Source organism: Rhinolophus sinicus, chromosome 3 (genome assembly GCF_057876585.1).
Source record: "Rhinolophus sinicus isolate RSI-liver-muscle chromosome 3, RSI-T2T, whole genome shotgun sequence".
Taxonomy (NCBI): Eukaryota; Metazoa; Chordata; class Mammalia; order Chiroptera; family Rhinolophidae; genus Rhinolophus; species Rhinolophus sinicus.
The window spans coordinates 201,686,027-201,698,473 of NC_142503.1; the positions used below are offsets into that span (position 1 = coordinate 201,686,027).

The 12,447-nt window shown below is 64.8% G+C and overlaps 2 protein-coding genes across 9 annotated transcripts in view; both read left to right on the top strand.

Moving 5' to 3' along the window:
- Positions 1-637, top strand: part of MTA1 (metastasis associated 1) — a 34,091-nt gene extending 33,454 nt beyond the window's left edge. For all 5 annotated transcript variants that reach the window (XR_012494478.2, XM_074326761.2, XM_074326758.2 and 2 more), the window contains one exon: positions 73-637. Coding sequence is in view for 4 of the 5 variants with exons in the window: in XM_074326761.2 (XP_074182862.2) it covers positions 73-223 (151 nt within the window). In the remaining variant the exon portion in view is untranslated. The remainder of the gene's footprint in view (positions 1-72) is intronic.
- A 1,792-nt stretch (positions 638-2,429) lies between these two features.
- CRIP2 (cysteine rich protein 2) lies at positions 2,430-8,585 on the top strand. Of its 4 annotated transcripts, none has more exons than XM_019747309.2 (8): positions 2,430-2,472; positions 6,588-6,682; positions 6,797-6,854; positions 7,100-7,240; positions 7,315-7,383; positions 7,461-7,555; positions 7,864-7,921; positions 8,008-8,585. In XM_019747309.2, exons 5-8 carry the CDS (start codon positions 7,350-7,352, stop codon positions 8,073-8,075), a joined length of 255 nt encoding a protein of 84 aa, XP_019602868.1. In that variant the 5' UTR covers positions 2,430-2,472; positions 6,588-6,682; positions 6,797-6,854; positions 7,100-7,240; positions 7,315-7,349; the 3' UTR covers positions 8,076-8,585. The 4 variants fall into 4 exon arrangements, with proteins under 4 accessions (XP_019602868.1, XP_019602867.1, XP_074182848.1 ...); XM_019747308.3 differs by lacking the exon at positions 2,430-2,472 and adding an exon at positions 3,676-4,183; XM_074326747.2 differs by lacking the exon at positions 2,430-2,472 and adding an exon at positions 4,552-4,839.
- Positions 8,586-12,447: the final 3,862 nt, after the last annotated feature.

The following is a 12,447-nucleotide window of genomic DNA, read 5'->3' on the forward strand; positions in this document are numbered from 1 at the left end:
AGGCCGGTGGGGTCGGGGGGCAGTGGGGCAGCCGTGTGTCCCTGTCACTCGGGGCTCACTCTGCGCTCACAGGAAGATTCGCAAGCTGCTCTCATCCTCGGAGACCAAGCGTGCCGCCCGCAGGCCCTATAAGCCCATCGCCCTGCGCCAGAGCCAGGCCCTGCCGCTGCGGCCGCCCCCACCCGCGCCGGTCAACGACGAGCCGATCGTCATTGAGGACTAGGTGCCCCTCGCCTGCCCGCCCACCACCGCCCACCCTCACCTGCCCAGAAACTGTTCCTGGGGCGTCGGGGAAATAAGTGCAGCCTGACTTACTCCAAGCGCCCAGGAGCTAGTTTTTCCTTTGTGTTACATTTTGGCCGGAGAGAGAGAGGAGCCGCCAGTGTCCGCACCGCACTGCGGGCTCGCGGGCTGGCCGGAAGTTTTGTTGTGTTCTGTTGAAGGTGCCATTTTAAATTTTATTTTTATTACTTTTTTGTAGATGAACTTAAGCTCTGTAACTTACACCTGGAATGTTAGGATCGGCGCAGCCAGCGGCCGGCCGAGCTGCTTGGCAGGGTTGGCCCTTTGTCTTTTCAAGTAATTTTCATATTAAAAAAAAACAAAGGAAAAAAAACTCATAAAAAGAAAAATACAACCAGCCCGCTCGTGTCTGTTTATTTCCCCCTCTCCCTCGCCGGCCCTCCCTGCCCCTAGCACTTTGCAGGAGCCGGCCTAGGATGAATAACTGCTCTCCCGGGTGGGTCCAAAGGCCACCCAGCCCCTCTCTCCTGGGCCACCCTCTGTGCCAGGTGGGCAGGCCAGAGGACCCTCAGGGAGAAGCCCTAGTGAGCAATGTGTGACCCGTAGCCATCCTGGCCTCCAGACTGGCCTGAGGGTTCCACCTGTACACCTGCCTCTGGCAGGGCCTGGAACCTGGGGGCGGGAGGAGGGCGGGTGAGGCTGGGGGACAAACTCGGTGTCTGTCCAAAGCCAGGGACCTGGCCCACAGGGCTGTGTGGCTCTGCTAGGGCCCCACCCCAGCTGTCTGAGGGCCTCTGCCTAGAGCCTAGGCAGCCCCAGCAGGTGTGGAGTTTCTGTGTGGGAATTTGCTCGGATTTCAGCCAGTGCATTCTCAGAAACCCTACCTCTGGCGTCCCCCCGAGATTCCCCCCTTGCACGCCTTCAGGACAGGTGCAGGCGACCAGCCGCTGGAAGGAGGGGTCTGGGAGGGACACTTCTCAGCCTGGGCCACTGCAGCTGGCCCTCCCTGGGGGGGCTCCCTCGTCCCTTCCTGAGTTCTGCCTCCTGCTCCCCCAGCTCCAGCTTGAGGTGTGGACCTCTCAAGCCGGGGAATTAAAATAGAAGTCACTGCTCCCTGGCTGGAGACAGATAAGGGGCATCTGGGCCTCCCTCTGACAGCCTGTGATGGGCCAACAGAGTGATAGGCCAGGGTGTTGGAGAAGTGGCTGTGACACCCCCAGGACTCTAATCTGCAATCCTGCCCCTCCATGGTCCCCACTGCCCAGAATGCAGTCTCAGCTGGGAGACCTGGCTGTGACCTTGAGACAGCCTCAGGGGTGTGGGGGATGTGGCGGGAGTGGCTCTCCCCAGGCCCCGCCCTCCTTGTCCACCCAAGTCCCCTGCCCTCTTCAGGCCCAGGAATTTCCTCCCAATTTGTCCTCCCCCAGGCCTGAACCAGGCCTCACCCATCCTGGCTGGGCAGGGGTCCCCCAGTGCCATGCGGGCAGGGCCTGGGCTGCCTGCCCACCTCTGGGCAGCTTTGAGGTCTGAGGTGGGGCCTAGAATGGGGAGTGGGCACAGGGTGGGGGAGCAAGGGCCATCTCAGGTGGGCAAGAGTGGTCCCTGTGAGGGGCCTGCACGTAAAGCCCCTTCCCGCCTCCCCTGCCCCTGCAGAGCTCAGCCCTGGGTCCTGAAAGCCCAGACCTGGATCCTGCTGTCATTTGCCAGTGTTGCCAGGACAACAGGGCACATGAAGACGGGTGATCCGCAGGGCACCATGCCACTGTGGCCCCTGGGGAGGGACCTGCCCCCACACCTGGGCACCTGGCCCAGCCATGTCAGGGCCCTGCCTGCTTCCTTCAAACCCAGCTGTCCTCACCCAGCCCCCGAATCCTGATCACTGGGAGCCCACCCTGCCCTGTCCCTGCCCCACCCTGTTACCCTCAGTGGCCTCAGAGGTGAGCACCACTGCTCTGACCATTGATCAGTGCCCCTTTCCACCAGGCCCAGCATAGCCCTGGCACAGGAGGGAGCCTATGTCACCTCTCCAGGGCATATATCCAGTGCTGGGGCCATCCCTTTACCCCCCTTCTCTCTCCAGGCAGGACTGGGGCCCTGGGGCTCCTCCCAGGAGACACCTGTGCCAGCCTGGCCTGCTCCGCCCTCCACAGCAGTCCTGCAAATTTCAGAGGGGGTGGAGTCAGGGAGGGTGATGCCTGGCCAAGGGGCTCCCAAGCTGTTGAGAGCGAGGTAAGTGGCGCCGCTGGGCAGTGGGCCATGAATTATTCAGAGATACCCGATGCCCGCCAAGGAGCGGGCTGAGAATGACTGACCTGTGGGGAGCCCCCATGGCGGCCACCTTGTCCAGGAAGGAGACCGCTGAGGCCTCTTGTCCTCATCTCTTGCCTTGGCTGGCACAGGGCCAGAGTCAAGTGTGGACAGGGAGAGGGGCTGGTCAGGCTGGTCAGTCAGGCTTGGGGGGACCTTATGTTTCAGTGGCTGCAGGGTGTGAGTACGGGGGGGGTGGCCACCCCAAGGAACTGGGCCAGGACAGGGCATGAGGAGCGCCTGGGTTCTGGAGGCTGTGGGACACTGGCTTGCTAATCTGCTCAGCAAACACACAGCGTCAGGGGCCAGGAGCCAGGATGGATGCCGCAAGGCCCCAGGGCCTCTGGAGGGGCAGGTCACGGGTCAGGGGAAAGCAGGGTGGGCACAGAGCTTTGAGCACACAGTGGGGCGCCTGGGCTTGGGTGGGGGTTCTGTCCATCTGCCAGGTTAAGCTGGGGCTGGAGGCCCAGAGAAAGGCCTACGGGGAGGAGAACTCCAGGGAGGCAGAAGGTCCTCCAGGTCCCCCAAGGGTGCTTGGGGTGGAGGCAGGGAGGGGTGGGAGTGGTCAGACAGGCCCCTGCTTCGGGAGGATAGTAGGACCCCATCTCTCTGGCCCTCCAGTAGGATGCTTTGGAGCCAAGAGGCTGGAGGTGGGAGGTCCTAGGCCCTGAGCTGGTGGGTCCAGAGGAGTGATGCAACGGCAGGGGTCCTGGGGAGTGGGGATGAATACACAGAGGACACTCAGCGCTCCCCATCTTTTGCCCCTTCTCTCATCCGTCCCTACCGCCCCCTGGAAGGCAGAGCTCCGGGAGGACGCCTTCAACACCCCCAGCACTGCTTCGCCCCCTCCCCCGTCTCCTCCCAGCAGTTTCTCTCTCGCTGTTTTTGGAAGTAGCGGGCGCCCTGCCCTCTACCCGCGGAGCCTTCGGCACAACCGACAGCGTGGGGCCGGGGAAGGGAGGTGGGAGGTGGGTGGCGGGTAGGGCGGGACCGGGCCTGGGCCGGGTGGCGGGGCGGCCGGGCCCGCTAGGAATCCGTCTCGGATTCAGCCGCGCGGCCGTTGCTATAGAAACCGAGCAACAAAGGGAAGCGGGGTGCGCAGCACGATGGGGGTGGGGTCCTCCCGGGGGAGGTGGTGCCTAGGCGTCTGGGCCGGGCGTGGCAGGCGGGTCCGCCGTCGGGGCGTCCGTCTGCGTGTCCAGGGGCCGCCCTTCCGGGCCGAGGCCCCGCTGGCCAGGACTGCCCCAAGCCGCGGGGGCCGCGCACTCCCCGCTCCGCCCCGCCCCGCGGCCCCGACGTTGCCATGGAAACAGGCAAGGCTCGGGCAGGCCCCAGCAGAAGCCACTTCGCGCGCGTGGCTGAAGGGAGCCAAGCAGGTCCCGCCGGCCCCCACCCCGCCAGGCAGGTGTGACCCCGCCCCGGCGGCTACTCTACTGCTGGCGACGGGACCCGCGGGGCGGGACCTCGACGCCCCGCCCAGGCCGCGGAACCAATGGGCGCGCGGACAGCCAGGTGGGCGGGGCGGGCGCGGCCTCGGCGACGCGGAGACGGGAGCTGGCGGAGAGCGCGAGCCGACCGGGCGCACCGACCATGGCCTCCAAGTGTCCCAAGTGCGACAAGACCGTGTACTTCGGTGAGTGCCCCGGCCCTGCCAGCTCCCCTCCGCTCTTCGAAGTCAGACCCCGGCCGCAGACCTGTGCGCCCCCGGTGTGCGCCCAGCCTCCGCCCGGGGATGCGCGGCCCCGACTCGGTTCGCCGCGCTGCCCACGCGGGTGCGGTCGTTGGGCGTAGCTGCAACGAGGTGGGGGCGGCCACGCCTGAACCCCGAAGAGCCCAGTGGGGACGGGGCGGGAGCGCATGTTCCCCCCCAGGATGAGGCCGGGGTTGGGGTAGCCTGGGTTTGCTGGAGCATCGCGGTCCGACGGGCGGGGCCGAGCGGGGCGGGGTCGGGCGGGGCCGCGCGCTCGGGGCACCTCTCGCGCGCGCTTGACTTTCTTGGCCAGTCCCTGCGGAACCCAGTTCGCCTGCCCGCGGACACGTGGCCGGGCCGGTGTGTCCCCGAGCAGTGACACCCCCGCCCGCACCCGCACCCCGACCTCTGCCCACGAGAGGCCGGGCCAGATCCAGGCTCTGTCTGGACTCAATCCACGCGGGGGCGATCTTGGCGTGTCCCAACGCGCTCCCTTCCTTGGTGCGAGTTCCCCCAGGACTTTCCCACGGGTGGAGTGGCGTGACAAGCGAGCTTGAGAGAGCACTGGAGTCCAGGTGGCCAGGCCCTCCTGCCTCAAGGTCAGAATAGGGCAGCACAGAAGAGGGGCTGTCTCTGCCAGGATGCCCCCTGGGCAGACGGCACCTCCTGGCGCTCACCGGTTGAGTGGCTTACTCATCCACTCTCCCTCTTCCTGGCTGAACCTCTGTCTGACTGCCAAGGCGGCAAAGTCTCTGCCCACCGACTTCCCCCAACACCTTCAGAGGGAAGACTTGGTGCCAGAAGCCAGGATGGCCACAGGGTGGGGACAGACAGGGGACCCTTCCCAGGTCATCCTGGGGCAGTTGTTAGGGTCCAGGATGAGGACAGGCTGAGGTAAAGGAAGCTAGCTGCGCTTACGGAAGGAGGAGGCCAGCAGTTGTTTGCTGTTCCCAGAAGGGAGGGACCGGATTTGGCCTGGAGTGCTTCTGGTTTGGCTTGGAGCCGACAGGCTTCCAGCTGCCTCCCCAGGAGCCCTCCCCGCCCTGTGTCCCCATCTCAGAGAGGGCTCCTGCCTGTGAGGCTCAGGGTGGGGGACAGTCCCAGGTCTGCCTGCTGCCCATGACTTTGCCCCCAGCCAGACCAGCTCAAGAGACCTCCAGCTGGGCCAACAGTCCTGTGGAAGGCCCGGAAAGCGTTCCTGATAGCTTGGGCGGCCAAGGGCTCCCAGCAGGAACAAAGGCAGCCTGGACCCGCTGGCTTCTGTCCTGGTCGGGGGCACTAGTGGAGGGTTGGGGGGCCGGGGTCCTGCCCACCCCTCAACCAGGCTGCACCCTGCTACCCTCTGTCCCAGCAGTCAACATCCCAGAGTGTGAGCAGAGTGGAACCTGGGCCAGGACACCCTAGAGTGACCTCAGGATACTGTGCCTTTGTGTCCCCAACAATGGTGCAGCTGGGTGGGGTGCCGGTTCCATGCTAGAGCCGGCAGTGCAGCGTGGTTCTGGCAGCCCTGAGCCACTGCTGGCCAGCAGGAGAACTGGGAGAAGAAACCCGGCTGGCATGAGATCCGGGTCGTCTTGGGCTCAGCCAGCTCCTGCCTGCCCTGGCATGGACATGGCAGGGTGGCCAGGCCCTCACTCCCAGGCTGCCAGGGCCCTAGGGGAGGCCTGGCCCAAACAACAACCTCTATGTGAGGGGGACCTGCTGGTCCTTCGCTTCCTCTTGGGGCTCAGCCAGATTCTGCCCTGCCCCCCACCAGGGCCCCAGGCTAGGTCTCCTCCCGGAATTCCGGCTGGGCTCCGGCCTTTCTGCCTGTCCTCTCCTCCGCCCTTTTCCTGGTGTTCGCCCCTGGGGAGGACTACTATGCATCCCTCCATTGGGAGGTGGCCCCGCAGCCCCAGCGCCGTGTGGGTGTGGGGAGGGCACTTGACCTGACCCTCAGCAGCTGGTTCCAGACCTTGGGTGCCAAAGCAGCAGCTGGAGGCAGTGGGGTGGGGACTCGGGGCCAAATGTAGACAGGCAGGCGTCCTGTCCCTTGGAGTTCCCACTAGGGAAAGCTGGTTGGACCTCCCCACAAGGTTTGGAGGTTCCTGCCACTCCCCTCAGCAGGGGTGCTCTGCCAACTCCTTTGGGTCCTTATTGGGGGGTTCGTGGATGGCTCAGGGACAGTGTGAGGCTGGTGTGTAGAAGGAGGGGCAGATGTGATGTTGAGGGTTAACAAGTGCTTGAGCTGGGAACCCTGGATAAGATGCATGCGCCAGCTCACAGCCCAGGGCGGGGAGGGTGCTGGAGACCCTGGGGAGAGTGGGACCCCTCAGACACTGGCCCTGACCTCCCCTTTGGTTCCCAGCTGAGAAGGTGAGCTCCCTGGGCAGGGACTGGCACAGGTTCTGCCTCAAGTGTGAACGCTGCAGCAAGACGCTGACGCCCGGGGGCCACGCTGAGGTGAGCTCCTCTCTTGGGCTGGGTTAGGGGGGCTCCATGGCTCTTTCCACCCTCAGGCAGGGGGTGGGCCAAGAAGCCCAGGCACTGGCCCTCACCCCATGCTTCTCTGCCTAGCATGATGGGAAGCCGTTTTGCCACAAGCCTTGCTACGCCACACTGTTTGGACCCAAAGGTGAGCTCGGGGTGGCCCCCCAGCCTGAGATCTGCTCTGGCCTGGAAGGGATGGGGGGTTCCCCCCATCTTCCTTCTCTCCATGCCCTTCCCAGAAATGGGCCGCAGCCCACAGCGCCTTCTCGGGGCCGGGTCCTAACCCCATAGAACGAGCTGTGGAGGACCTTCTGAGAAGTTGTGGGGGTGAGGTCTGGCTGATGGGAGAGGACACCAGCCCCCCACCCTACAGTGCCTGCCACCCCACAGGTGTGAACATCGGAGGTGCTGGTTCCTACATCTACGAGAAGCCCCCTGCGGAGGGACCGCAGGTCACTGGCCCCATTGAGGTCTCTGTGACCCGAGCTGAGGAGCGAAAGGCGAGTGGCCCCCCAAAGGGGCCTAGCAAAGGTAGGCTGGTCTCCGTGTCTCGGGGGGTGGGAGCTGCTCAGCCGGCCATGACTCCTCTCCAACCCCCACCCCAGCCTCTAGCGTCACCACGTTCACGGGGGAACCCAACATGTGTCCTCGCTGCAACAAGAGGGTCTACTTTGGTGAGTGTCCATGCCCAACCCCAAACTGTGGGAGGTCTCCACCGTGGGCCACGTCGTCACCATCTCCCCCTTCCCAGCCGAAAAGGTGACATCCCTCGGCAAGGACTGGCACCGGCCGTGCCTGCGCTGTGAACGCTGCGGAAAGACACTGACGCCCGGCGGGCACGCGGAGGTGAGGGGCGTGTGTGAGGGCGCGCTGGGGGCGGGCAGGCTGGACGGGAGGGGCCTGGAAGGGGCACGCGCCTCCGGAGGGGAGGGCCACGCCGGGCGGTGGGGGCTGCCCCCTGGTGGCCAGAGTGAAGGCTCGCGGGCGCGCCGATGCTCGAGCCGCCCCCTACCGTGTGAGTGGACTGGTCATGGCTTTGGGAGCTTGAAGGCTGTCAGGGAGGGAGGCAGGCACGTGGACAAGGAGGAAGCCACTAGGGGGCGTGGGGTGACAGGAGTCCGTGGACCCCCACCTAACCCTCATCCTGCTCCCAGCACGATGGCCAGCCCTACTGCCACAAGCCCTGTTATGGAATACTCTTCGGACCCAAGGGTGAGTGTGGCCAGGAGCGGAGGGGAATTGGGCCCCCCTTTCCCTCTCCCCACTGCTCCCCACCACCCTGCCACATCTCTCTACAGGAGTCAACACTGGAGCCGTGGGCAGCTACATCTATGACAGGGACCCCGAGGGCAAAGTTCAGCCCTAGGCCCACAGCCCCCCCTGTCCCTGCCCCCCCTCAGGGCATGTGCCCCTACCACAGGCCCCACTGCTTGGCCCTGGGGGGGAGAGTGACCAGTCCCGCCTCAGCACGTCCTGTCCTTGGGGAAGAGGAAGCTGCACTGGGCCGTCTCCCGCTCCTCTGGGTGTGTCTGCCTTTTTGTCCCAGCACCTGTTACCCCCTTTTGTGTCTTCGTGGCCCCCTCTCCGTGTGGCCCCACATGTCTCTGTGTCTGTGTGTCTAGTGGCCCCATGTGTCCCTGTGTATCTCTGTGGCCCTGGGTGGGTCCCTCCAAGGTGGCCATCCCACTTTCCCCCTCCTGCTGCCCCCCAGTATTATTTATCTCCTCTTGCTGCTGTGACCACAGCCACGCCCCTCACAGTGTCCGTGGACAGGGCTCCCTGCCAGGGCCCTGTGCCGTCTCCCACACTGCCTTGCAAGCGCCCACCTGCCACCCTCACACAGGTTTTGCTGTCAATAAAAGTTTTGAGGATTGCAGGACCCAGTGCTGTGTCTCTGGTTATGGGATGGACATGAGTCCCGCACAGCGTCCCTTTGTCCCATTCACAAATGCTCCCGAACTGAACCCAGCTTCTGGTAGAGAGGCGGGTCCTATTCCCAAGGTTGACGGTGAGGGGAGGAAGGCTATGTTATGGGCAGTGGTGCCAGCACAGTCTGGAGGGCAGCTGAGAGAGGGGCAAGTGGGTGGAGATGGGAGGTCTCTGGGGATGGGGTCCAGAAAGGGGCAGAGCTTTGTTATGCTGAGGTCCCAGCTCTCTGGAGCCTACGCGGCTGAGCCTGGCCCCCTGGAAATGCCAACACTGGGCACTAGAGCCAGGAGATGCTTGGGTCCTTCAGAGATATAGAGGTGTGGAGGGTCAACCTTGGGAAAGTGGCAGAGGGCATGCCAGACGGAGGGAGAGGAGACAGGTAACCAGAGCAGGGGTCCTCTGCAGGGTGGGAGCTGGTGAAGAGTGGATGGCTTGAGGTGGGCCTTCAGGCCAGGACTAAGCCTGGCAGTCTAGAGGGTTTGGATGGGGACGGAGTATGGTCATATCAAGACTGCCCGGCTCCACCTGCGGGGCTGGCCAGGTGGAGGCCTTTGTGGTCCTCTGCCTCAGCATTGGTAGGGGCCAAGGACTGAAGGTGGGCAGTCTGAGGGCGGGAGCTTGAATGGTGCTCCTGCCTGACCAGCGTCCGCGGAAGTCTGCGTGGCGTTTGTAATGATAATGGGCTCGTTCGCGGCCCAGGCTTTGCCCTTTCAACCTGGACCCCTTGGGAGCTCCTCCGAGCCCCCTCCTCGCTGTCCGCCTTCCCCTTTATCTGCCATTCCCGGGCAGCCCGCCAGAGGGCGCGCCTTCTCTTCCACTCGGCGCCGTGGGGCAGGAACTCCGGGGCCCTGGCCGGCCCCCAGCATCAGGCACCGATACCTCGCCCTCCCTGGAGCCAGCAGCAACCGGACCTAGTCACCTCTGGGCCCCTGTCCCCAGCGCCACAGGCGGCCGGCTTCTCATGTGCCCTGCATCCCAGCTCGACTCAGGCCACTCCCCGGCCCACCCTCCATTCCGTGGGCTCACACAGCTGAGCCTGATGCCTGGCCCTTTGTCCGATGAGTAGCCATCCCTTTCCTGGGGTGGGGGTGGGTGGAGCAATGGGCTCCCGTGTCCCGCCAGGCCGCCCTTCTCCAGTCCAGTTCCAGTCAGGCGCCCTAGGTCTACTCCCACCTGGCCGGCCCAGGGAATGCAGCCAGAGTGTGAAGGGCGGGCCGGGCTGCATGGTGGGGGGGGAGCCTGAGCAGGTACTCCAGGGGCCCCCAGCCCCCCACTTACTGAGCAGGGGGCACCCGACGCGTGCTCAGAGGTGGGGCTGGGACGACTCCCCTCCTCGTCCCCACCTCCTACCAGGCCTAGGTTCCCCAGTTGAGGGGGGCTGACTCTGGGGGAACTCAACTGCTGCCCTCGCAACGGACTCCCGGTCTCGGAGGGGAAATTCCTAGGGCGTGGGGGCTGCTAAGGACGCAGCCTGGGCCCCTCCCTCGGGAGCCTCCAGTGGAAACTATGTGGGGAGGAGACGTGGTAGACGGCGCGCCAGTCCCCAAACCCGGGAGGTGGGGGGACGAGGGGCGGGACCTATTTGGAAGGCCCCGCCCCGGCCGGCGCGGGCGAGGGGTGCAGTGGTCACCTCCACCGAGGATTGACCGAGCTCTGCCTGGACGCAGAGCCTCCCATCCTCCCCCACCCCTGAATCTAGCTGAGGAGGGCGCGCCCCATTTCCTGCGGGCGGAGGGTGACGCGCCTTCGTGTTTGTTTCCTAGGGATTGTCATGGAAACCGGGGCGGTGCCGCTACTGTCGGTCTCTGCGGGACGTAGCTAGGCGCGTGGGTGGGGGCCGCGGTGCCCCTGCGCTGAGGGGGTTCCCTAGGTGGCACTAGATCCAGGGAGCTCCCCCACAAGTCAGGTGCTCCCGCGGGCTCCCGCAGCCCCCGACGCATCCGCAAGAAGCTAGAGGGGGATGGGCATCAGTGTCCCGGTGTGTGTTGCGTTCTGCTTAACCTCCACCCCCGCCCCTCCAACCCATGGCCAGCCAGTGAGGTGGCTCTGAAATGCCATCTGACCACTTCGCTGCCCCCGCCCCAGAATCCCAGGGCCGCTCACTCAACACCCGGGCCTGCTTCACCATCCTGCTCTCCAATCGAGCCCCACCCCCAATGCCCCAGTCTTCACAGGACTCCAGGCCAGGCCCTTCCAACCTGCGCCCCCCCCCCCCACCGCACCGCTTCTGACCTGGGTCGGTAGAGCTCTGGCTGGTGCCCCCAGCCAGACATCTGTGCGGGGCCTGGTGTGTCTGCAGCTCCCACTGCCCCCAATTCCCTGAGGCACAGATTCTTTGGGCAGCCCCTCCCCTACCTGCTGGAGGACCCTACCCAGCTCAGACTTGTTTAGAACTGGGGGTGGGGGTGCACGACTCCCTCCCATCCCTGGGTCCAAGCACCGGCTCACTGGCCTTTGACTGTAGGCAGGGCCTGAGTGCCAGTGGCCCTCGGATGGGGCCAGGGCAGCCAGGTGTGGGCAGCCCGCTTTCCCTGGGCACAATGGCTTCCGGGGGTGGGCCCAGGCCATGAACAGGCCCAGCAGTGGCACTGGCAAGACAGGAATTGGAGGCGGTTCTGCATGGGCTTTGGCTTCAGGACCCAGAGGTTCCTGGAACCAGGCTCAGCTTCAAGGACAGGAGTGAGCAGGGGCACCCCATCTGGACCCCAGACAGGGCTGGCTGAGGGAGCTCAAGGTGCATGTGCCCCCATCCCTGCACCCCACTCCTTTGTATGCCATCCCTCCTTCCAGGAGTGAAGGGGAAAAGCTTTCCTCCCACCTGGGTGGCTGTGAGCAGAGCCCTTCCCCCATACATCAATGCCAGGAGGGCATGGAGCCCAGCAGGCTTACCCTGGGGCCAAGCCTGGGGCAGACAGGGGGTCCCGGGAGACAAGCTGCTGAAAATAGACCCTGGGAATGTCTGAGTGTCACTGACTCAGCCAGGACTGGGGGAAGGGCAGGCAGGGCTGGACCCTGAGGGGGGAGCTGCTCTGCCCCACCCCTGACTCTGCACTTGTCCTGGAGTGCCTGTTGACTGCTCAGAGCATCTGTGTGTGAAAGCCCAGCCGACCTCCTGCCCGAGGAAGGGACATTCTTACACCTGTCCATACTGAGAAGCAGACCTGGGTGTGGGCTGCAGAGGGGAGACCAGAGGCACGTTCCAGTCTGTGGAGGGAGGGCCTGAAGGTCTGTCCTGCCCGAGCATTAGAATTGTCTTGGGGGAGTGGGGCGAGTGGCTGACTCTTGCAGGTGGGTTCCTCAGACGTCACTGCCCCATGCATGCGGGCCTCCCCAGAATTCTAGGAGACAAGATCCTGCCTGGTTCCCTTCTGCGTCCCCAGCCGAGCCTGACTGGAGCATGAGCACGAGAGGACGCGGGGATGAGCAGACAGAGGCGGCCTCGGCTGGTGCACCCAAACCTTGCAGTGCCCATCCCCCCAGGTCTCAGGGACCTGGGGTGCCCTCATGCTGTCCTGGTGCAGGGCGGAACGTTCTGGGCACAAAGGCAGACTGGGGTGAGCAGCTGGGTTGCTTTGTGTCCTGTCCTGGACACTGCCTGTGCCGGCTGGTTGGTGCCGGGACACAGAAGAGCAAGGGCCAGGGCATGTGGCACCACTGAGGGGCAAGGTTGGGAGGCTGCACCTTGGAATGAATGAGGGGGTTCAGTATGTCCTCCATTTGTTCAGTGCCAAAAGCGCCTTAAAAGAGGGGGTCAGGAGTAGAGGGCTGGACCCGGTCTCCAACTGGCCAGCTGGTCCTGAGTCGGGTGG